General features: G+C 46.3%; 2 protein-coding genes across 2 annotated transcripts; one reads left to right on the forward strand and one right to left on the reverse strand.

Annotated features, from left to right (window-relative positions):
• Window positions 1–6,892: 6,892 nt before the first annotated feature.
• LOC123157155 (tRNA (guanine-N(7)-)-methyltransferase) lies at window positions 6,893–8,704 on the forward strand. The gene is made up of 3 exons (XM_044575405.1): window positions 6,893–7,114; window positions 7,199–7,572; window positions 8,047–8,704. Exons 2-3 carry the CDS (start codon window positions 7,246–7,248, stop codon window positions 8,506–8,508), a joined length of 789 nt encoding a protein of 262 aa, XP_044431340.1. The 5' UTR covers window positions 6,893–7,114; window positions 7,199–7,245; the 3' UTR covers window positions 8,509–8,704.
• Window positions 8,705–8,932: 228 nt separating this feature from the next.
• Window positions 8,933–11,779, reverse strand: LOC123157154 (ankyrin repeat domain-containing protein EMB506, chloroplastic). Its single transcript, XM_044575404.1, has 7 exons — window positions 11,343–11,779; window positions 11,050–11,129; window positions 10,561–10,659; window positions 10,376–10,474; window positions 10,069–10,167; window positions 9,886–9,984; window positions 8,933–9,552 (listed from the first exon to the last, which is right to left on the reverse strand). The coding sequence occupies exons 1-7, from the start codon at window positions 11,677–11,679 to the stop codon at window positions 9,448–9,450; spliced, it is 918 nt and encodes a 305-aa protein (XP_044431339.1). The 5' UTR covers window positions 11,680–11,779; the 3' UTR covers window positions 8,933–9,447.
• Between the last annotated feature and the right edge of the window lie 10,030 nt (window positions 11,780–21,809).

Here is a 21,809-nt window from a genome sequence, read left to right on the forward strand (position 1 = left end):
GGCCGCGCGAGCGCTGGTCGGCGGCGACGGCTGCGCTCGAATGAGCTCAAGGGAGAGAGCCAGGGGAGGGGAGAGGATACAGCGGGTGAGGGAAAAGAGCGCGGGGACACGGGGCGTCGTCGTGGCGTTGCTAGGAGGGGCCGGGGAAGCAGGAGGTGGCCACGGCGACGCACGCGGCCGACAGGCAGCTGCCTGCCTGCTCTGGCGGGAGGTGGCCGATGACTGGCACTTGCCAGGTGGGCTGGGCCGGCACAGTGCCAGGCCAGGTGGGCTGCAGGTAAGTTAGGTAGGTTCCTTTCTCTCTCTTTTATCTCTTTCTGTTTTCTATTTTTCTGTAGTTGTTTGAGCTTTATTAAAAATACCAGGGCACTTCTAAAAATCCTGAAAATAGTTGTGGGCACCTTCTGAAATATATGCAACAGCCCACATTTAGTTTCAGAATTATTTGAGCATTTAAATTATTTATAGCATTCGAATGCCCAAATTCAAATACTTTATGAGTTAATTCAAAAATCCATAAATGGCCAAGAAATATGCTCATCATTTTTGGCAGAGGTTTTCACCTTTATCAAAAATCATGAACATTTCCAAAGGCATTTTGGGTTCATTGAAAATATTTTTATTGAACCTAGTTGAATTCAATTGGTGCTAGGGTTTCAACAATCCCCATTTCAACTTTCAAAGAAATTTAGACATGATGCATGGATGCTTGTGCAACTATTTATAATCAAATTCTAGGGCTGTGACCACTCACCCCCACTAAGCAAGAATCTCGTCCCGAGATTCAAGACGTGAGGTAAGAAGACAGAGGGGACACCAAACTAACACAATCTTCATGATCCAGGGTGCACTTCATAAGAGCGTTGATTTGATCCTCATCTTTGTCTCGACGTCTTGCTCTGAGAACTTCAACTAACATGACAACGAGAGGAAAAAAAGACTCTAGAAGGATCGATCTTATCGAAGGTCGAACAACTTAGGATCAACTCACGGAATGAGACATAGCAACATATCTCGAGCTGAGACACGGAGCATACATCTGAAGGGATGGAGTGAAACGGATGACGAAGGTTCACTAGGTAGGCAACGATTCCACACTTAAGAGGGTGGTGAACGGTTGTCAACATAGCGAGGAATTGAATAGCCATGATACCATAACGGGGCATCTTAGGGAAGGTGGCTCGTAGGAACATCCCTTAAGTGGCAAAAAGAATTACCTTTGATTCAGAGATCATCGAAACTCTTTATACCAGCCTAAGGCAATTCTCGAGCGATCGTTAGTAGGGGTTTGGTAGAATGGCATACCCAGATTAGAATGGATGATGTGGATTACCTTGTTGAAAACAACACAAGGGATGATTTTGCTTGCGCGTGCTCTCAAGAACTTGAGCATTTCCATATTCATCAAGGTTTTACCAATTTCCAAAGCGAGGATCCTGGCAGCACATCATACTACCACGATGAATACCGGTGGAAGATGCAGATGCAAAGGAAGATAACACCTTCTTAGATTTCACCTTAGTAATGCCAAGGTCGCAAGATCTGGATAATCGACCAAGAGACATTTAGCACTCCGCTTCTAATGTTCTCCTTGATGTGCTAGTGTATCCCATTCATAGATATGGTTTGATATCTAGAACATCAAGTAAAAGGTCAGACTTTGGGAACACAAAAATCCATAAGGAACAACTAGGGAGTAAATCCTACGAAATCCTTATGGGGAGGTGGCCAACTTCCTCAATCAAGATATTACAGTAATAGGTCTTCCGGCTAGATGTGTTGGCCACGACATCCTCTTTACCGGTTATAGAGGGACCAATATTATAGTTCTTGGAAAAATGCTCCAACCATCATATCTGCCAGAGATTCAGATCTGGTTGGTGTCAGAACAATCCAGACTCATCGAGTCTAGAAAGAAAAATGAAAGTTTGCAACGCAATTCGACGAGATGATGTTGCGAGATTCTCGGGAAATGAACTACAATAGCAAGCTCCAAAACATGAGCTAGTTCTGCTACACACATGTGTACACATTGTCCCAGACAAGCATGGCCACGTAGTAGCCTTATAATAAAACACTACCGAGTTCAGGCGAGGAACCCTCAGCGAGGATATCGAAGTCTTTACGCAAGTCCATGGATTAGATCCCAAGCATAGACTTCTCTTCCTTGAACAAGTCAATCAGTGGCTTGGTGTGCTAGGGACACATATAGAATGGAGGTAGCGAGCCTATCAAACCATAGCATACTTCGCACATGCATGACTGACTTGAGATGATTCCAGAGGAGGCAAGACAAACTTTCTCGAATTCACGGCGGCAACTTTCACCAAGTACACGTGAATTAGAGGTAGTCACTTTTTTCATCCAAACATATGCTTCATGAGCCAAACACGAAGAAATGCTTACACAAGTTTCCAACACTAGCTTGATGTCCTACAAAATCATGGAGAGGATAAGGATGTTGTTGATGGGCTCAACAACAATTTATCAAAATTTCCATAAGATGGAATTCCATGACTAGGTGAACAAGGTGATAGCATTGGTCAGACCAAAAGATGTAATGGTGTATGCTCGGGGGTTCAACCACGAATAAGACAACATTATGAACATCGTTGGTTCTGATTTGATTTGAGAATAGCCCATACCCAAATCAAAGATTAGACAAGATGATAGATCCATTAACTGATCACGAGGGTCAATCGATGAAGATATCATCTTTCTTCAATACACACCAACACTAGGATATCCCTTTGAAACGAACTAAGTTAGACAAGCTCTTATCTTCCAACTCTCCAAGTTGTTGTTTAGCTTAACCAACTAGCTCAGGGGTATCCAACACAGACTCTTGGAGAAGGGGTGGTTTACACGAAACCAAATTGATCACGAACTCAACATAGCGGTCAGGTGACAACCTGGTAATACTTCCGAGAAGATATTCGGAAAATCACAAACCACCAATATGTTACTAAGCTCGAGAACAACCTTGCTTTTCAGGGCAAGACGATATGATCAAAGAGCGAGGGATTTGGAATAATCCTAACTCATTGATCGAAGGGTGCACTGAAAATAAGGTCTAGGTAGCACGTTCAGTCTTAGAATGATGATTCAAGAACCAACACACTAAGAATGAAATTATTGTCCTTTAACTACCAAGCAACAAGGTTGCTAGGAGTATTGGTTTCACACATCACGATTCACTGGTCGGCATTCCGGTTGCAACAACACGGGAACCGAGAAATGAATAATGATGGAGAGAGTATCACTGTATCAAGAGTTCATAGAATGGTGTGCAATTCCCATGATATCCTTGATATAAAGATGGTAATACTCCAAGGTAGAACAGAACAAAAGTTGGATTAGCAACTTGACCTGCAGAGTACAACTGCTTTGACCCAATCCTGGAAATGGATAAGGTACTGGAGTTTGTTTCTCCAAGTCATTCCGGATAGAATGGCTTGACGAACCACAAGGGTAATAGGCATCGATGAACGAATGCACGCATACCCTTGGCTATCAAATGATAGACGGGGTCAGAACACAGCTAAAGAGAACAACTCTAGGAACATATAACTTTCTGAGTTGTGGATGCATAGGTTAGTATGTCGAAACAAGTTCAACAAGTTTCTTCCGGATAACCCATGCAGAGAGGTAGGACTGACAGATTCACAACATAGCATCGAGAACTCGTTAAGAGCACTCTGGTTGCAATCTTTTGGTTCAACGAGGAACTTCTATCATAAATAGTTCATGGTATTGGAAGAAGGAAAAACCACGAACCTCGAGGACTATCGCGAGGTTACTAATATCCTAAAGGAACTAGCAAACACTATCAACACGAGGAAAGTAGAGTGAATTTCGGGTTCAAGACCCAGAAGTAGAATACCTACTACTAAGTGGCATCACGGGATGCTTTCGAGAATGATGGCCAGAATCATCACACTGGGAACACAAAGCATGGCTGGATTACTAGGTGATACTCTAGATACCTAGGGTCATAATAATAATTCCAACATATATGTCGAGGCAATAGAGTACCTCAACTCAGCAATTAGTGTGATTAACCTGGCCCAAAGGAACATCAGGAACAGGAGGAAGGAATTTTGCAAATGCTTCAGACTATTTAGAAACCTGGGATGACTCGGACAGCATAACGACTGTAAATGCTCGAAAAGGATTGGAGACATGCTACAAAAATGGTGGCATCGCCACTTAGAAGCACAATATCAAGGTTTCGAGATCAACAATTAACATACAGAAGATAGTAGGAACTGAACTCATGCTTAGAACCATCAATCCTATAGGTCTACGGATTAGTAACACGTGATCCTGATAGAAAGAAAGGAAATCCTAATTCCTTAACCCCGTAGGAAAGATAAGATGACTCAGATCAGAAGGGCATAAGGTATAAGGAGTAAAAAGAGCCTTACGTTCCATCCCACAATCAATTCCCTTATATAACTAAAGAATTTCTAGACTCAACTTCGACCAGTTTGGCTTAGTAATCCTACAGGCAGTCAAGCTCTGATACCAAAGCTGTCAGGGTGACATCAGCAGGTCAAAGGCGCCAGCCCAGGTCAAACCTGACGGCTGGGACCCACACGTCAGTGTAACGACTAACTAACAGAGTTAGTTAGCGTTAGGTTAGCACTAACCTAGGTTAATTAGAGCCTGGGCCCACTTGTCAGTGAGTCAACTAATTAACTAAGTTAATTAGTGCTAATTAAACCCACACCTAAACTAAACAGGGGCATGGCCCACGTGTCAGTGACCCTGGGGGGGTCAAACCCCAGGTCAAACGAGTCAACCTCGCCGGACTTGGTCCACGGCTCGTCGCCGGCGACGCCCGAGACGGCGGAGGTGCTCGGATTTTGCCCACGGTCGACCAAATCGACCGTGGTTTGGTCCTATGCGTAGCTGGGGCTCGCGCGCATCTAGTGGTGGTGGCGGCAGCAGCTGGGATGGCCTGAGTCGACGGCGGCAGCGAGCTAGGCGGCGGCCGGAGTTCGGACGGGGTTGGGTTCGACGCTACGGTGCACGGGAGGAGGAGCTGGTGGTGGCTACGGGCTCCTAAGATCGTGGTGAGCATGACGATGGGCTCGAGAACGAGCTACGATGGCTGTGGCCACGGCCACGCCATGGCCGGCGGCGAGAAGCTCTCGGCCGCGGTGGAAAATGAAGCTAGGGGACGAGCGCGAGCTTGAGAGAAGAGGGAAGAGGAAGAGCGGCTCACCGCGAGTGCATAGGTGGCCTCGGCGTGCTCGGGGAAGGCTCGGTGACGGTGGAAAATCGTCGGCGATCTCCATGGCCAAAGGAGGAAGAACGGGGCGGGGACGGCGTGACGGGGCTCTTCTGGTCGCGTGAGACGACGAGGAGGACGAGGGAGGACCGGCGGAGCTCGAGGGCGTGTCGGAGAGGCTTGGGGATGGCTGCGGCCGCGCGAGCGCTGGTCGGCGGCGACGGCTGCGCTCGGATGAGCTCAAGGGAGAGAGCCAGGGGAGGGGAGAGGATGCAGCGGGTGAGGGAAAAGAGCGAGGGGACACGGGGCGTCGTCGTGGCGTTGCTAGGAGGGGCCGGGGAAGCAGGAGGTGGCCACGACGGCGCACGCGGCCGACAGGCAGCTGCCTGCCTGCTCTGGCGGGAGGTGGCCGATGACTGGCACTTGCCAGGTGGGCTGGGCCGGCACAGTGCCAGGCCAGGTGGGCTGCAGGTAAGTTAGGTAGGTTCCTTTCTCTCTCTTTTATCTCTTTCTGTTTTCTATTTTTCTGTAGTTGTTTGGGCTTTATTAAAAATACCAGGGCACTTCTAAAAATCCTGAAAATAGTTGTGGGCACCTTCTGAAATATATGCAACAGCCCACATTTAGTTTCAGAATTATTTGAGCATTTAAATTATTTATAGCATTCGAATGCCCAAATTCAAATACTTTATGAGTTAATTCAAAAATCCATAAATGGCCAAGAAATATGCTCATCATTTTTGGCAGAGGTTTTCACCTTTATCAAAAATCATGAACATTTCCAAAGGCATTTTGGGTTCATTGAAAATATTTTTATTGAACGTAGTTGAATTCAATTGGTGCTAGGGTTTCAACAATCCCCATTTCAACTTTCAAAGAAATTTAGACATGATGCATGGATGCTTGTGCAACTATTTATAATCAAATTCTAGGGCTGTGACATAACCACCAACCACAAACTCAACACATGACTCGCCATCTTCCATTTACCGCCGATGTAGACCACTGTCTACATTCGCTCATGCCCTATCCTCAGCTTGCTGACCTAGGTTTTGGCTCTAACTTGCTCCCTCGCCTACAAGGCTCCATTGAGAGAGAGAGAGAGAGAGAGAGAGAGAGAGAGAGAGAGAGAGAGAGAGAGAGAGAGAAGAGAGAGAGAGAGAGAGAGAGAGAGAGAGAGAGAGAGAGAGAGAGAGAGAGAGAGAGAGAGAGAGAGAGAGAGAGAGAGAGAGAGAGAGAGAGAGAGAGAGAGAGAGAGAGAGAGAGAGAGAGAGAGAGAGAGAGAGAGAGAGAGAGAGAGAGAGAGAGAGAGAGAGAGAGAGAGAGAGAGAGAGAGAGAGATGGGCCGCGGATTTACGGTGCACGATGATTATTGTTTGCGAAGCCGAAGATATTCCCACCAAACCTGGCCAAGTGGACCGCGGGCCTGCCAGTGATCACACGTGCTCACTGGCCTGGCCCAGCACGCGGCACCCCTTGAGCCGTGCATGGCTCGGCACGACACGATCCATTTAATTTTTATATAGAGGCAAAAATAGCCCATTGGGCCGAACTACGCGGCCCAGGAGCCGTGGTCGGGCCTGGAGGCGCGGCACGCGGGCCGGCACAATACGGCCTGTTAAGTAAACGTGGCATGGCGGGCCTCGTGCTGTGCCAGGTTTGTTCCCACGCGTCGGTCTGATTTTTCTTCCTTCTCACACTCGCACGGCGCGGCCCAATTCCCGACCAGACGTCGCTCCCTGACCCTTCCCCTCCAACGCCGAAGCCCTAACACGCAGCTCCGGCGGCTCAGCTCGCAGCCCTCGCACCTTCGTTCCCAGCGCGCGCGTACCCCCACGGACGGCTCACCGGCGAGGCGCAGCTTTCTTCGACCCCCCGGTTCGTCTCTCCCTCTCTCTCGATTCCCAATACTACTCGCGTCGCGCCGATGCTTACAAGGTGTTTGCTGTAATGCCTCACCAGACGAAGCAGGCGGGGAGCCTGACGCCGCAACGCGTGGCTTTGGCCAGATGACGAGGACCAGCGGCGCGAACGGCGGCGGGCAGCAGGGGTCGGGGAAGCTCCCGCGGAAGCGCTTCTACCGGGCGCGCGCGCACAGCAACCCGCTCAGCGACTCGCACTTCCCGATCCCGATATCGCCCGACGACGTCGACCTCTCGCAGCACTACCCGCGCTACTTCCCGGCCGACAAGGGCGAGCACGGTGATGGGGGTGGGGACGCGGAGGCGCCCCGGATCCGTTTCGCGGACGTCGGGTGCGGGTTTGGTGGGCTGCTCGTCGGGCTCTCGCCTCTCTTCCCCGACAAGCTCATGATCGGCATGGAGCTGAGGGACAAGGTAATTTTGATGCTCTTGCTTCAATTTCGCTTTGCTGCCTGGAAGAGTTGATGTTGAAGTGTATAGTCATAGGTAACAAGTAACAACAAGCGATTAAAACTAGTATCATATACTCAGAACTTTTACCAAGTGCTAACTGCAAGGTCATGGACATGGATACATAGTTCATAGAAAATGCATGTGCCTTGGGCATGCCCCCCTTGTTCCAAATAAGAAAAAAGAATGTGCATTATGCATTTTAGTAGGCCAAATATGTCAATAGTTTATTTGTTTTGTTTTCTGATAATGGACAAGAATTTCCGCTACAGAAGCATGCTTAATCGAGTATGTGATGGCATAATACCATGGATTTGTACATAGCAAAAGAAGTGAAAACTTCCCCTCTTTCAAACTACTTGTTTACTCTAGTTGAATAGTTCAAAGTTCAAGGCGCAATTTATAATTGCTTGCTTTGTTTGTCATATTTTGATACAGGTGACCGAGTATGTCAAAGAGCGGGTTCTGGCTTTGAGAGCATCAAACCCAGGACAGTATGACAACATATCCGTTGTGCGCACCAATTCAATGAAATACATTCCTAACTACTTCGGAAAGGCTCAGCTCTCCAAAATGTTCTTCCTGTTCCCTGATCCTCACTTCAAGGAGAAGAACCACCGGAGGAGGGTGATTAGCATGCATTTGCTCGATGAATACGCTTACGTGATGGAAGTGGGAGGAATCATATACACTATTACTGATGTAGAGGAGCTTGGTATATGGATGCGCACGTGTCTGGAGAAGCACCCACTCTTCGAAGCTGTTCCCGAGGAAGAGATAAAAGTCGATCCAGTTGTGAAGCTACTGTCTAGTGCCACCGAAGAAGGTCAGAAGGTCGCGCGGAATGGAGGGCAGACTTTCCAGGCCATCTTCAGGCACATCTCCTTGCAAGAGGAATAAGCAATTTTGGAAGTTGCTAAGCTCTTAGCACTTGTGTACTTTCCTGGACTTTGCTAGATGGATCTGTGACATTTCTATACATTTCTGTAGCATGATTTCACTATGCAGTAGTCTTACGTAGCTCTGCTATCTCAAATGTTTGGTTCTACTTTACAAATATATATTTTTTTGGAAGATTGCTATGAGTTCACTCTCAGATGATGCGAGTTCTCTGCATTCCCATGTTCTGGTATTGCATGTTTGAGAACTGATATTTCTGTTTGGAAATTGGTACCAGGTTGCATTTTGTGTATGCTCATATTTACGCAAATCTGTAAGTGTTGGAAGTTGCTTCATATGTGGACATAAAGAGAGATACTTTTGCACACGATAACTTTTTATAGTATGGGAATATTCAATAATGATGAAAAATTAGGTTCCCATATGAAAAATGAAAATGACTCTTCTGAATTCTACAGTTTGAAGAAAATACAATCACAACTTCATAATGTCGCCATCATGTAATAACTGGTAACACCAACTCGTCTCTGAATGTTGTTAATCCAGTTACATCTGAGGCAAGCTTTATCCAATTACAGTAAATCACCAACTGAGATACCCTGTTCAAGCAGTTTGATTTCATGTATGCCCACTGCCTATCCCGAAGGCATGATGTATAGACTACACAGCATGTCCATGAGAACAACCACAGATCAAATTTTCCAAGTTCCAAGTTGCATGGAGTCCTCACATAGGATAATTTCATCTAGCGCTGACTATTTCGTCCTTGTCGGGTTACATGTTTCTGGTTCCATCTACATAAGCTTCTAGAATCCGGATGCAAAGGAGCGATCAACAGTCCATTAACAATCAGAATAACCACCTAAAGACAGAGTTCCCATATTCTACTAACTTCCTAACATTTGATCTTTGTCTCGAACTTTTTGTCAGAACAGAACCTCACACACCTCTGTTGGCTGGAACAAGTTTGAGAAGCTTTGCCAGATCATATGAGTTGAAATCCCTTCCGAAACATAGGCTCAGGTCCAATGGAGTCTTCCCACCCTGTAATGTGTAAACATAAATCCAAACAACTTATGAGTTCAGAGTTCAGGCATCATCTTTTGGTCCTCAGGTAACATAACACATCAACACATGTAGTTTAGACAGTAGCTTCTGAGTTCAGAGTAAAGAGCAAGATATGCATCGCAGGAATAGTGGTCTAGATAGAACGTCAAGATTCAAGAAGTTGTACAGTGGATATGAACATTTCTCAAGGCGACTGTCGAAATTTTGTGACGCAACATACAATGGCATGAGAATGTACACGAAATAGGACCTGAGCGCATCAGAAGCAAATATTATAGATCCAAAAACATTAAACCAAAAGGGCCATACATTGGTTCTTCTTGTCTGATCAGCACCATTGACAAGCAATATCTTTGTTATATCTCGATTTCTACTCTGTACCGCTAAATGCAGTGGTGTCCAGCCATCCTGCATGTAAGGAAAAATATGAGAAAATAACTTAATGTCTCAGAGTGGTTGAGCTGGTAAGAGAAGTGTGTCCTTTCAACTTACAACATCAGCAACGTTAACATCGACCCTGTACTTAATCAGCAGCTTCACGGTTTGCAGGGCACCAACTTGAACTGCATAATGTAGTGGCGTGGCTCCATCCTGCAAATGGGGCAGACTAAATTCAAGGGCCAACGTACAGGAATAATCTTAAACTTCAAAGATAAGAACTACATTGTTGCTAGTGAGGAACCAAATCCATCTGACAAGTGCTAAAGTGTAAATGCCACTTTCCAAAGTTCAGTTAGTATCTTCCACTTCATTATGGGGTTAGAGAAAAATAAATCATAAAAAGGATATTGCTGTTTACCCTATCTGTGACATGAGGATTTGCTCCTTTTCTTAGGAGATGGCTAATGACAGCCTCCTTTTTGCCTATTATCGCCTTGTGAAGAGGAGTAAAACCATCCTGTATCAGCAACACTCCCAATATTAGCACCACTATCCTAGATGGGATTTTGGACAAGCATCGCAATAAATAAAGCGGGAGCCTACTTTATCAACTAAATCAATATCAACACCATTGTCCAGCAGCTTGTCCATGAGAGGTATCTGCAGCGCCAACGCGTATGTATGAAGCGGATGCCATTTGGGCTGCACCAAGCAATGCAATTTCAGAAGTTAGAATCAACATCCAACATTCCAACATGCCACATATCTGTATCACTCGCTGCTCAGATGTCCTAAAAAAAGATATGCTTATATGCTAGAAAGATCACCCTTCCTGTCTCTGCATCATTTGATGTGATGCACAAAGCCAAATGACACCCGAGACATGATGTTGAAATCAGCTACAAAATGGTAACAGATGTCGCGCTGTGCCTAGCGTCAACGAAACCACCCACCACCAAACACACTGCATTTTACTTTTACAACTAGCATAACCACCTAAAGTCCAAACAGCACTAAACCTGAAAGAACAACTCTCCAACACAGTGGGAGACACTTACAAAATGGACAGTAAGATAGTGAAACACACTTAACTGATGATATTTTGGTGACATCAGCTGTCTCATTCTGATCCAAGATAGCCTCTTCTTCCGGCGTTAAGAGAAGCTCGATTTCTGGACGGATAAAATAGCGGCACAATAAGGTGTACAGTTCAAAAAACTGTAACTCCAGTTTCAAAAAAAAAAAAAAACTGTAACAGCAAAAATACTGAAATGAGAATTGAGAGGCATAAACAGCACAATCTTTTTTAGAGTGCAAACTAGAAGAACAGAAGCACATCAAGAAAATTCGGAGGAGTAAATTTAGCTCGGAGACCCAGTCGATACCTCTCCGGAGCTCCTGCTCTTCACGCTCCTGCTGCCGCCTTGCAACGAGCCTGGAGAGCGGTAAGGGGGAAGGGAAAGGAGAGCTTCTTTGTACGGTCGCTTGCTTTCCGTTATCTTCGTAGTCGCTCCCGGAGCCGTCGTCTGGCTCCTCCCAGAAGGCGTCGCCGCCGCGAGGGAGGACACGTGCCGGGGCCCGGAAGGCAATTGAGAGCGGCGGCGGAAGAGAGGGAGATGGACGGTAGTGAGGTAGTGCAGCGCGGTGTGAAGCGGGGCGCGGAGAGGCATGGAGAAGGGCGGCGGCGGCGGCGGAGGAGGCCGTGGCCGCCCATGGGAGCATCTCTCGCCCGGCGCCTCTTATCGCAGAGGGGCTGAGCCGAAGGATGCTTCTCCCTGTGGTGTCTTCGCTAGGATTTGACTGTCAGCCCCCACTCCAACCCGTCTACCCATTTGGCCTGCAGAAATCCGTTTGAGTCAAAATGGACAGAAAGCCAAACCGAATATCGATGCAAATGAATGGTTGTTCGTTTTTCATCCCGTAGACCCATTTTCAAACTACATGTAGACCGAAAAATTTGCGCATGTACGTGACGCCGGTTGGGGTTACCTACCACGGGTAGGGTTACCAAGCGTACATCTTGGGTCACGCACGGGGCTTATAACATCATACTCCAAGACCCCAGGGTCACAAATACATTCAGGAGTCATTAAGGTTTACTTCACTCGGAAGAAGCACATTCATTTGGACGTCATTTATCACTCGGACGCCATCCGTTCACTATTATTATGCACTACTCCCTCTTAAGATCTAATCATTCACTTGGCCAAAGAAAACTCATAGATCAGAAAGCATACAAAGCTATAAAATTATATAAATAGATTTTAGAGAATACTTAAATACTTTCAATGAATAATTTTATCATGAACCCACAATTCATCGGATCCCAACAAACGCACCGCAAAAAGTTTACATCGGATTGATCTCAGACGAGATCATTGTATTGAAGAGAGAGAGAGAGAGAGAGAGAGAGAGAGAGAGAGAGAGAGAGAGAGAGAGATCTAGCTATTGCTATGGACACATAGGTTTTGTGGGAACTACTCACACATTATCGCAGAGGCAGTAAGGTTGATGAAGATAGCCTCCCCAATGGTTTCCCCTCCGGCAGAGTACCAACAGAAGCCTTCAGATGGGACCGCGGAATAATAGAGGCTTGCGGCGGCGAAAGAATTGTTTCGGGTATCGCGTCGGAGGTTTCTGGATATATGGGAATTTATAGGATTGAAATTAGGTCAAACGGAAACAAAGGGGGGCACAAGGCATCTGGGCGCGCCCCCCTCCCTTGCTGCTCTCTCGTGCACCGTCTGGTTGATACGTCTTCAACGTATCTATAATTTATGAAGTATTCATGCCATGTTTACAACAATTTTATATGGTTTTGGTATGATTTGGATGGAACTAACCCAGACTGACGTTGTTTTCAATAGAACTACCATGGTGTTGTTTTTTATGCAGAAATAAAAGTTCTCTGAATTCGACTAATTTTTTAACGATTTTTTTGGAAGAAAAGAGAAACAATGGAGCAAAGAACCACCAGGGGGGCTGCTGCCCACAAGACACCAGGGCGCGCCAGCCCCCCTGGCGCCCCAGGTGGGTTGTGGGCCCCCTGAGGCCCATCTTCGCGTGATTCCAACGCTGAAAAATCCTATATATTCAGAAACCCCCGAAAGTTAACCTAGATCAGAAGTTCCGCCGCCGCAAGCCTCTGTAGCCAAGAAAAACCAATCTAGACCCCGTTCCGGCACCCTGCCGGAGGGGGAAATCATCACCAGAGGCCATCTTCATCATCTCGGCGGCCACCATGATGAGGAGGGAGTAGTCCACCCTCAGGGTTGAGGGTTTGTACCAGTGGCTATGTGTTTAATCTCTCTCTCATATTCTTGATTTGGCACGATTTGATGTATCGCGAGCTTTGTTAATATAATTGGATAATATGGTGTTTTCCCCTCTCTATCTTGTTGTGATGAATTGAGTTTTCCCTTTGAGATCTCGTTGTTATCGAATTGAATACTTTTATGGATTTAAGAACACTTGATGCATGTCGTGCTATGAATACCCGTGGTGACAATGGAGTATCATATTGATTCATTTGATGTGTGTTTTGGCACTCAACTCGTGGATTCCCGAGGTAACATTGGGGTAATCTATGCATAGGGGTTGATGCATGTTCTCGTCTTTGTTTCTCCGGTAGAAACCTTGGGGCACTCTTTTGAGGGTTTTTTGTGTTGGATTGGGTATTATGGATCTGAAATTGTTTGATGCATATCGGATAATCAAATCACGAATACTCGTGATGACATTGGAGTATCTAGGTGACATTAGAGTTGGTTGATGTGTATCATATGGTGTTATTTTAGTACGAACTCTTAGATAGATCGATTGGAAAGGATAACTTGGTGTTATTTTAGTATGAACTCTTGGATAGATCGATCAGAAATGATAACTTTGAGGTGGTTTTGTACCCTACAAACAATTTCGTCTTATGTTCTCCGCTATATAAGAATATTGGAGTGATTGTTCATAGCATGTTGAGGGATGGTTATATGATCCAATTATACTAGCATTGTTGAGAGATTGCACTAGCGAAAGTACGAACTCCAGGCCTCATTTTCAAGCATTGTAATACCGTTTGTGCTCACTTTTTCTACTTGCTACCATGCTGTTTTTATTGTTCCTATTACAAAAATTAATATCTACTATCATTACTACACTTGTATCACTATCTCTTCGCCGAACTAGTGCACCTATACAATTTACCATTGTATTTGGTGTGTTGGGGACACAAAAGACTCTTTGTTATTTGGTTGCAGGATTGTTTGAGAGAGACCATCTTCATCTTATGCCTCCCACGGATTGATAAACCTTAGGTCATCCACTTGAGGAAAAATTGCTACTGTCCTACAAAACTCTACGCTTGGAGGCCCAACATGTTGGAAATATGCCCTAGAGGCAATAATAAATTAGTTATTATTATATTTCCTTGTTCATGATAATCGTTTATTATCCATGCTATAATTGTATTGATAGGAAACTCAGATACATGTGTGGGTACATAGACAACACCATGTCCCTAGTAAGCCTCTAGTTGACTAGCTCGTTGATCAATGGATGGTTACGGTTTCCTGACCATAGACATTGGATGTCGTTGATAACGGGATCACATCATTAGGAGAATGATGTGATGGACAAGACCCAATCCTAAGCCTAGCACAAAGATCGTGTAGTTCGTATGCTAAAGCTTTTCTAATTGTCAAGTATCATTTCCTTAGACCATGAGATTGTGCAACTCCCGGATACCGTAGGAATGCTTTGGGTGTACCAAACGTCACAACGTAACTGGGTGGCTATAAAGGTGCACTACAGGTATCTCCGAAAGTGTCTGTTGGGTTGGCACGAATCGAGACTGGGATTTGTCACTCCGTGTAACGGAGAGGTATCTCTGGGCCCACTCGGTAGGACATCATCATAATGTGCACAATGTGACCAAGGGGTTGATCATGGGATGATGTGTTACGAAACGAGTAAAGAGACTTGCCGGTAACGAGATTGAACAAGGTATCGGCATACCGACGATCGAATCTCGGGCAAGTACAATACCGCTAGACAAAGGGAATTGTATACGAGATTGAGTGAGTCCTTGACATCGTGGTTCATCCAATGAGATCATCGTGGAACATGTGGGAGCCAACATGGGTATCCAGATCCCGCTGTTGGTTATTGACCGGAGAACGCCTTGATCATGTCTGCATGGTTCCCGAACCCGTAGGGTCTACACACTTAAGGTTCGATGACGCTATGGTTATAAAGGAAGTTTGTATGTGGTTACCGAATGTTGTTTGGAGTCCCGGATGAGATCCCGTACGTCATGAGGAGTTCCGGAATGGTCCGGAGGTAAAGATTTATATACGAGAAGTCCTGTTTTGGTCATCGAAAAAGTTTTGGGTTTTATCCATAACGTACCGGGACCATCGGGAGGGTCCCGGGGGTCCACCAAGTGGGGCCACCATCCCCGGAGGGCTGCATGGGCCAAGTGTGGGAGGGGACCAGCCCCAGGTGGGCTGGTGCGCCCCCCCCCCCCCACAAGGGCCCAAGGCGCCTAGGGTTGAGGGAGGGGGCGCACCCACCTAACTTGGGGGGCAAGTTTCCCCTCTTCCTCCCTTGGCCGCCACCCTAGATGGGATTGGGGCTGCCACACCCCTTGGGGTGGAAACCCTAGAGGGGGTGCACCCCCTCCCTCCCCCCTATATATAGTTGAGGTCTTGAGCGCTGCCAACATATGAGTTTGACCTCTCCCTGGCGCAGCCCTACCTCTCTCCCTTCCCTCCCGCGGTGCTTGGCAAAGCCCTGCAGGATTGCCACGCTCCTCCACCACCACCATGTCATTGTGCTGCTGCTGGACGGAGTCTTCCTCAACCTCTTCCTCTCTCCTTGCTGGATCAAGGCGTGGGAGACGTCACCGGGCTGTACGTGTGTTGAATGCGGAGGTGCCGTCCGTTCGGCACTAGGATCTCCGGTGATTTGGATCACGACGAGTACGACTCCTTCAACCCCGTTCTCTTGAACGCTTTCGCTTAGCGATCTACAAGGGTATGTAGATGCACTCTCCTTCCCCTCGTTGCTGGTTTCTCCATAGATAGATCTTGATGACACGTAGGAAATTTTTTGAATTTCTGCTACGTTCTCCAACAGTGGTATCAGAGCCAGGTTTATTGCGTAGATTCTTTGCACGAGTAGAACACAAATTAGTTGTGGGCATTGATTTTGTTCAATATGCTTACCGTTATTAGTCCAATCTTGTTTCGACGAAATTGTGGGATGAAGCGGTCCGGACCGACCTTACACGTACACTTACGTGAGACAGGTTCCACCGACTGACATGCACTTGGTGCATAAGGTGGCTAGCGGGTGCCAGTCTCTCCCACTTTAGTCGGAACGGATTCGATGAAAAGGGTCCTTATGAAGGGTAAATAGTAATTGGCATATCACGTTGTGGTTTTGCATAGGTAAGAAACGTTCTTGCTAGAAACCCATAGCAGCCACGTAAAACATGCAAACAACAATTAGAGGACGTCTAACTTGTTTTTGCAGGGTATGCTATGTGATTTGATATGGCCAAGAAGAATGTGATGAATGATATGTGATGTATGAGATTGATCATGTTCTTGTAATAGGAATCACGACTTGCATGTCGATGAGTATGAAAACCGGCAGGAGCCATAGGAGTTGTCTTTATTTATTGTATGACCTGCGTGTCATTAAACAACGCCATGTAATTACTTTACTTTATTGCTAACCGGTAGCCATAGTAGTAGAAGTAATAAGTTGGCGAGACCACTTCATGGAGACACGATGATGGAGATCATGGTGTCATGCCGGTGACGATGATGATCATGGAGCCCCGAAGATGGAGATCAAAAGGAGAAAAAATGATATTGGCCATATCATGTCACTATTTGATAGCATGTGATGTTTATCATGTTTATGCGTCTTATTTGCTTAGAACGACGGTAGTAAATAAGATGATCCCTCATTAAAATTTCAAGAAAGTGTTCCCCCTAACTATGCACCATTGCGAAAGTTCGTCGTTTCGAAGCACCACGTGATGATCGGGTGTGATAGATTCTTACGTTCACATACAACAGGTGTAAGCCAGATTTACACACGCGAAACACTTATGTTAACTTGACGAGCCTAGCATGTACAGACATGGCCTCGGAACACAAGAGACCGAAAGGTCGAGCATGAGTCGTATAATAGATATGATCAACATGAAGATGTTCACCGATGATGACTAGTCCGTCTCACGTGATGATCGGACACGGCCTAGTTGACTCGGATCATGTAATCACTTAGATGACTAGAGGGATGTCTATCTGAGTGGGAGTTCATTAGATGAACTTAATTATCCTGAACGTAGTCAAAAGCTCTTTGCAAATTATGTCGTAAGATCGCTGTCGTGGATTTGTCATGGCAGATGTCCTAGCGAAAGGACTTAGTCGTGGAGCCATCGCTACGAGTTTACTTGAAGGGGTTAAAGCGGACACAAGGACACGAGGATTTTATACTAGTTCGGCCCCTTCGATGAAGGTAAAAGCCTACGTCTAGTTGTGATGGAATTGATATGATCTCGATGGCTAGGGAGCAAACAAGCTTCGCCTAGGCTCGAGTTGTGGTTGTCTGTCCTTGAACCGCCACCGGGTCGTCCCCTTATATACACGGGTGACGCCCGTCGGTCCATAGAGTCCTAACCGGTTCATACTCGTATTCCGGTTGCTATCTCTCTATTCCTTACTTACAATACAAGTCATACATCAGGCCGGTTTACGGCTACATGCTCTAACCGACTACAGGCCTTGGGCCTTCATCTGTTTACGCCACTAATGAAGTTAACTCGGCCCAAGTAGGCCGGTTTACGCCTAGTGGTAATATCCCCAACATTAGGCCCCAGATTGATTTGAACTGGTTCATGTCAATCCTTCACACCATCTTGCGTCTTGGATATCTTCTGTTAATTGGCAAATCTCCATGTCATCATTATTTTTAGTTGCTGTAAACCAGCATGACGTCATCAGTTTTGGTTACTGTAAACCGGCATGACGTCATTATGAAGTTCATAACACCCTCTTAATAACAGCTCCTGGATTCGCGCGTTTGACCTAGCTCGGTTGCCTTATAAATAAGACCGAAGGGTCATTTCCTTTCTCTTCCCCTTCGTCCCTTCTTCTTCTTCCTCACGTCGTCGGCTTTGCAGCTCCGCCACCACCGTCGACCTCTGCCTCGTCTCGGGCCGCTGCATCAACCTGAACGTACCAGAGTGTTGCGGCGTCTTTCCGCATCTTCTCCGTTCTCGGTAAGTCTTCTCTCCTTCTTAACCTAGATCTGTTCTTAGGGTTCCATGTTCTTGCTATGTTCATTGCGCGTTCATGGCTGTTCTCTGACCTTGAATGCATCCGTGGACTCTTGCTGTGCTTAGTAGCGATCCCTTTAGCATCCACCTGCTATTTCTCATCCAAGCGCATAGATCTCCCGCACATATCCGCTCAATGGTTCACTTCTGTTTCCGCCTTAGTCTTCGAAATATTTCCTGTTTTTATGAGCTTGCTGTAGATCCGCGGCTGTAACACGATTTTGTGAAACTTGTTTCTGCATAACTAGTTATCCATAGTTTCAATTGCTTCCGATGCTTAGGCCAGGCGGTTTAACTTCACCATAGAGAAAAAATTGCTAAACCGGTATATATGTCATTAGTCCCCTGGTTGAACCGCCAGAATCCATCTGATGCTGCGTTGTAGAAGACCGGTTTATGGGTACTGCCTCCGGTTTACCGTAATTAGATCAACACCTTTTTATCCGGCATGTCCTTGAACCGGATCACTTATTTCTTGTAGATCTCGTCATGGCCAAACAAGTGTACGAGTGCAACTGGGTTCCCTCCCGTGTCACAGAATCACAGCTGAACGATCTAGTCCTGATCGGCGCTTTGGATAGCAAAGATACGATTCACTGGAGGGTTCCTGGAGATGAATGTCCTCCTACGCCCCAGGAAGGAGAGGTCGTGGTTTTCGCAGATCATATGGCCCGGGGCTTCAAACCGCCCGGCTCTAAATTTTACCGGGATGTGTTAGCCAACTTTCAACTCCGTCCACAGGATATTGGCCCCAACTCCGTCACCAATCTATGTCACTTTCAAGTACTTTCTGAGGCATACCTTCAAGAGGAGCCTTCAGTCGAGTTATTTAGAGATCTCTTTCATCTGAACCGCCGTACTGAATTCACTGACGGCCCTAATACCGAACTGGGCGGTATGGCCATTCAGAAAAGGAAAGAAATCACCTATCCCCACGTCAAACTCCATACTCACCCCAAGGAATGGAACGCAACTTGGTTTTATTGCAAGGATACATCTCCTGACAATGAAAATCCCTTGCCTGGCTTCCGTCCGGAACGGCTCAGCAACACTCACCCTTTTCCACAAAGGCTAAGCGCCAAGGAGAGAATTAAATATGCTCCTCAACTGTCCAAGCTCCGGGCCTTCATGGCCAATGGTTTAACAGGAATAGACCTTGCACGCTGCTGGATATCATGGAGCATTTTGCCTCTAAGCCGGCGCCCAAATTTGATGTGCGAGTATACTGATAGTGTCGATGACCCACTCCGACACACTAAAATCCAACTCCCTGATGACGAAGTCACAGAATCTGTGAAAAAGATGCTGAATGAACCGGAGCACCTCTGTGCTCAAACCGGTCTGCCTCCTTACTGCACCACCAACAAACCGCCAGCGGTAATATTTTAATTGCTCTATTGTTGAACCGGTTTACTATTTTATATGTTCAACGTTTAATTACTGCTGATCCAGGGTGATAATCCGTTTTGGAGTAAGAAACTTCCTCAAGACAAAACGGAGAAGGCAGGACGGCCAACCCGGCCCAAGACCAAGGTTATCAAGAAACCAGCTCATAAGAGAAAAACCACCGCTTCATCTGACCCAGCCATTGATGATGATGTGGGTAATCCGGATCTTGAGGTAGAACTTGATTCACTTGGCTTGCTTTTTACACGCCTTATTGATGATAATGCTTGTCAGGATGACGCTGAAGCCAGCAATGCGGGTTTCGTTGAGGTAACCATTCTCTCTTCCGATTCAGAAATCCTGCCTTTGCCAAAATTTCGCCGGGCAAACCGGAAAATTAAATTTTCTCATCCTCTTGCTTATCTGGATTCCCAATTTCTTATGAAGACCCAGCAACACGAAGCTCGCCGCACAACCCGGCACAGTGGCCAGGTAGTTACCTCTGCCGGTTTACCAAACAGTCCGGTTCGAAAACGCCGCTCCGAGGTCTCCGACCTTTTTATTGATTTAAATCGTAAAGCGGGTTTCTTCCGTCAACCTCTTAATCCATCCGACTCCGATTATCAGGTCACTTCTCATTCATCATCTGGTGAATCGTCGGCCACCCAGCTACCACCTTTGAAAACAGTTGCTGGGTAAGTTAAACCGAACATATGCTTCCAGTATACTGCGCAATGGCTTACACTTTTCCTTGACTTTTTATTTTTCTTTCAGGGCTAAACCGAAACCAAGCAAGAAGGCCCGCCTGGATAGAGCGGCTGAAGAAGATGTGGCCCCAGAACATGACCAAGCACCTGATCATGAAGTGTTTACTTGTGAAGATATCCCCAATGATCCTCCTCTGCAAGACGACGTTATCCCTGAAGAAGGTCCTATTCATATTCCAGCCTCTGCTGATCCGCCTGCCAGCTCTGTCCAGATTGAGAAATCCCACACTCCTGCTGACAAACCGGCCGCGCCAACCCAAACCGGCGAGTCAAAAGATGATGATGTTGTGATTACCGGCGTAGGCCGCTCTGAACCTGGGAATCCTGCCACCCTTACCAGGCATACCATCAAAGAGGATTCTTCCCCTTTGAACAAAGGAAAATGGGATGTTGAATTAGAGACATACGCCGCTCTGAATGCTCAAGATCTTCACTCTGGCTATCTAAACCGGCTTTACACTAGCCGTGACTGTGAAGCTGGCCTGGTCAAAATGATGAGGGATAAATTTGAGGTAAATTCCTTCTTTCCTTTCTGCCATTGCATTCATCCTTGTAGCCCCCAAGGGCCGGTTTGTGACCTTGGTCAAACCGGGACTTGATCCTGAACATTTTTGAAATCCGTCGGCATAACCCTCGAGGGCCGGTCTAACTTAGCATAAGTAAACCGGGGCTCAAAAATAAAAAGCTGTCCTTAGAACATAACTTGATCAAATAGCCATTAGCCCCCAAGTGCCAAGTTGAATACTTGTATTGAGCTTGGGACTTTGTAATCTAGCAATATACAAAAAATTGAAGGTGCATTAGCCCCCAAGTATCAGGCATATAACTTTGTTATGTGGTTGATACTTCCATTTCTTGGATCGCCTGTGCAAAGCTTAAAATGCCATCTGTATGCAGGCTGAAGTGAAAATCAAGGAGGACCAGATTGCCGATTTGCAGGAGGCCCTAAAGACCCAGCAGGCTGAAACAGATAAGGCCAAGCAAGAATTAACCAGCGCTTTGAGCACTGCGGAACGGCTGAAAGAAAGCTTCAAGAAAGAGCGGGCTGACTGGGCCACTGAGAAGGCCGGTTTAACCAAAAGAACGGAAAATGCTGAAGCGGCCCTTAAACCGGTGGTGGATGAACTGACGGCCGTACAGCGGCAAATACAGTCCATGACTGCTGCAATCTTTGGTAAGCTCCTTGTAACTTCTGTGATAAATTTGAATCTGCTGTGTCGTAAATCCGGTTTGAGACCATTCCAATTTTGTTTGTAGGCACACGTATTGGGCACTTAGGAAATGATGTGCGGAAGAAATTGAAAGCTGCCTACACCTTGGTGGAACAATTGTATACCGGAGCCCAACGGATC

This window comes from Triticum aestivum, chromosome 7B, assembly GCF_018294505.1.
Source record: "Triticum aestivum cultivar Chinese Spring chromosome 7B, IWGSC CS RefSeq v2.1, whole genome shotgun sequence".
Classification (NCBI taxonomy): Eukaryota; Viridiplantae; Streptophyta; class Magnoliopsida; order Poales; family Poaceae; genus Triticum; species Triticum aestivum.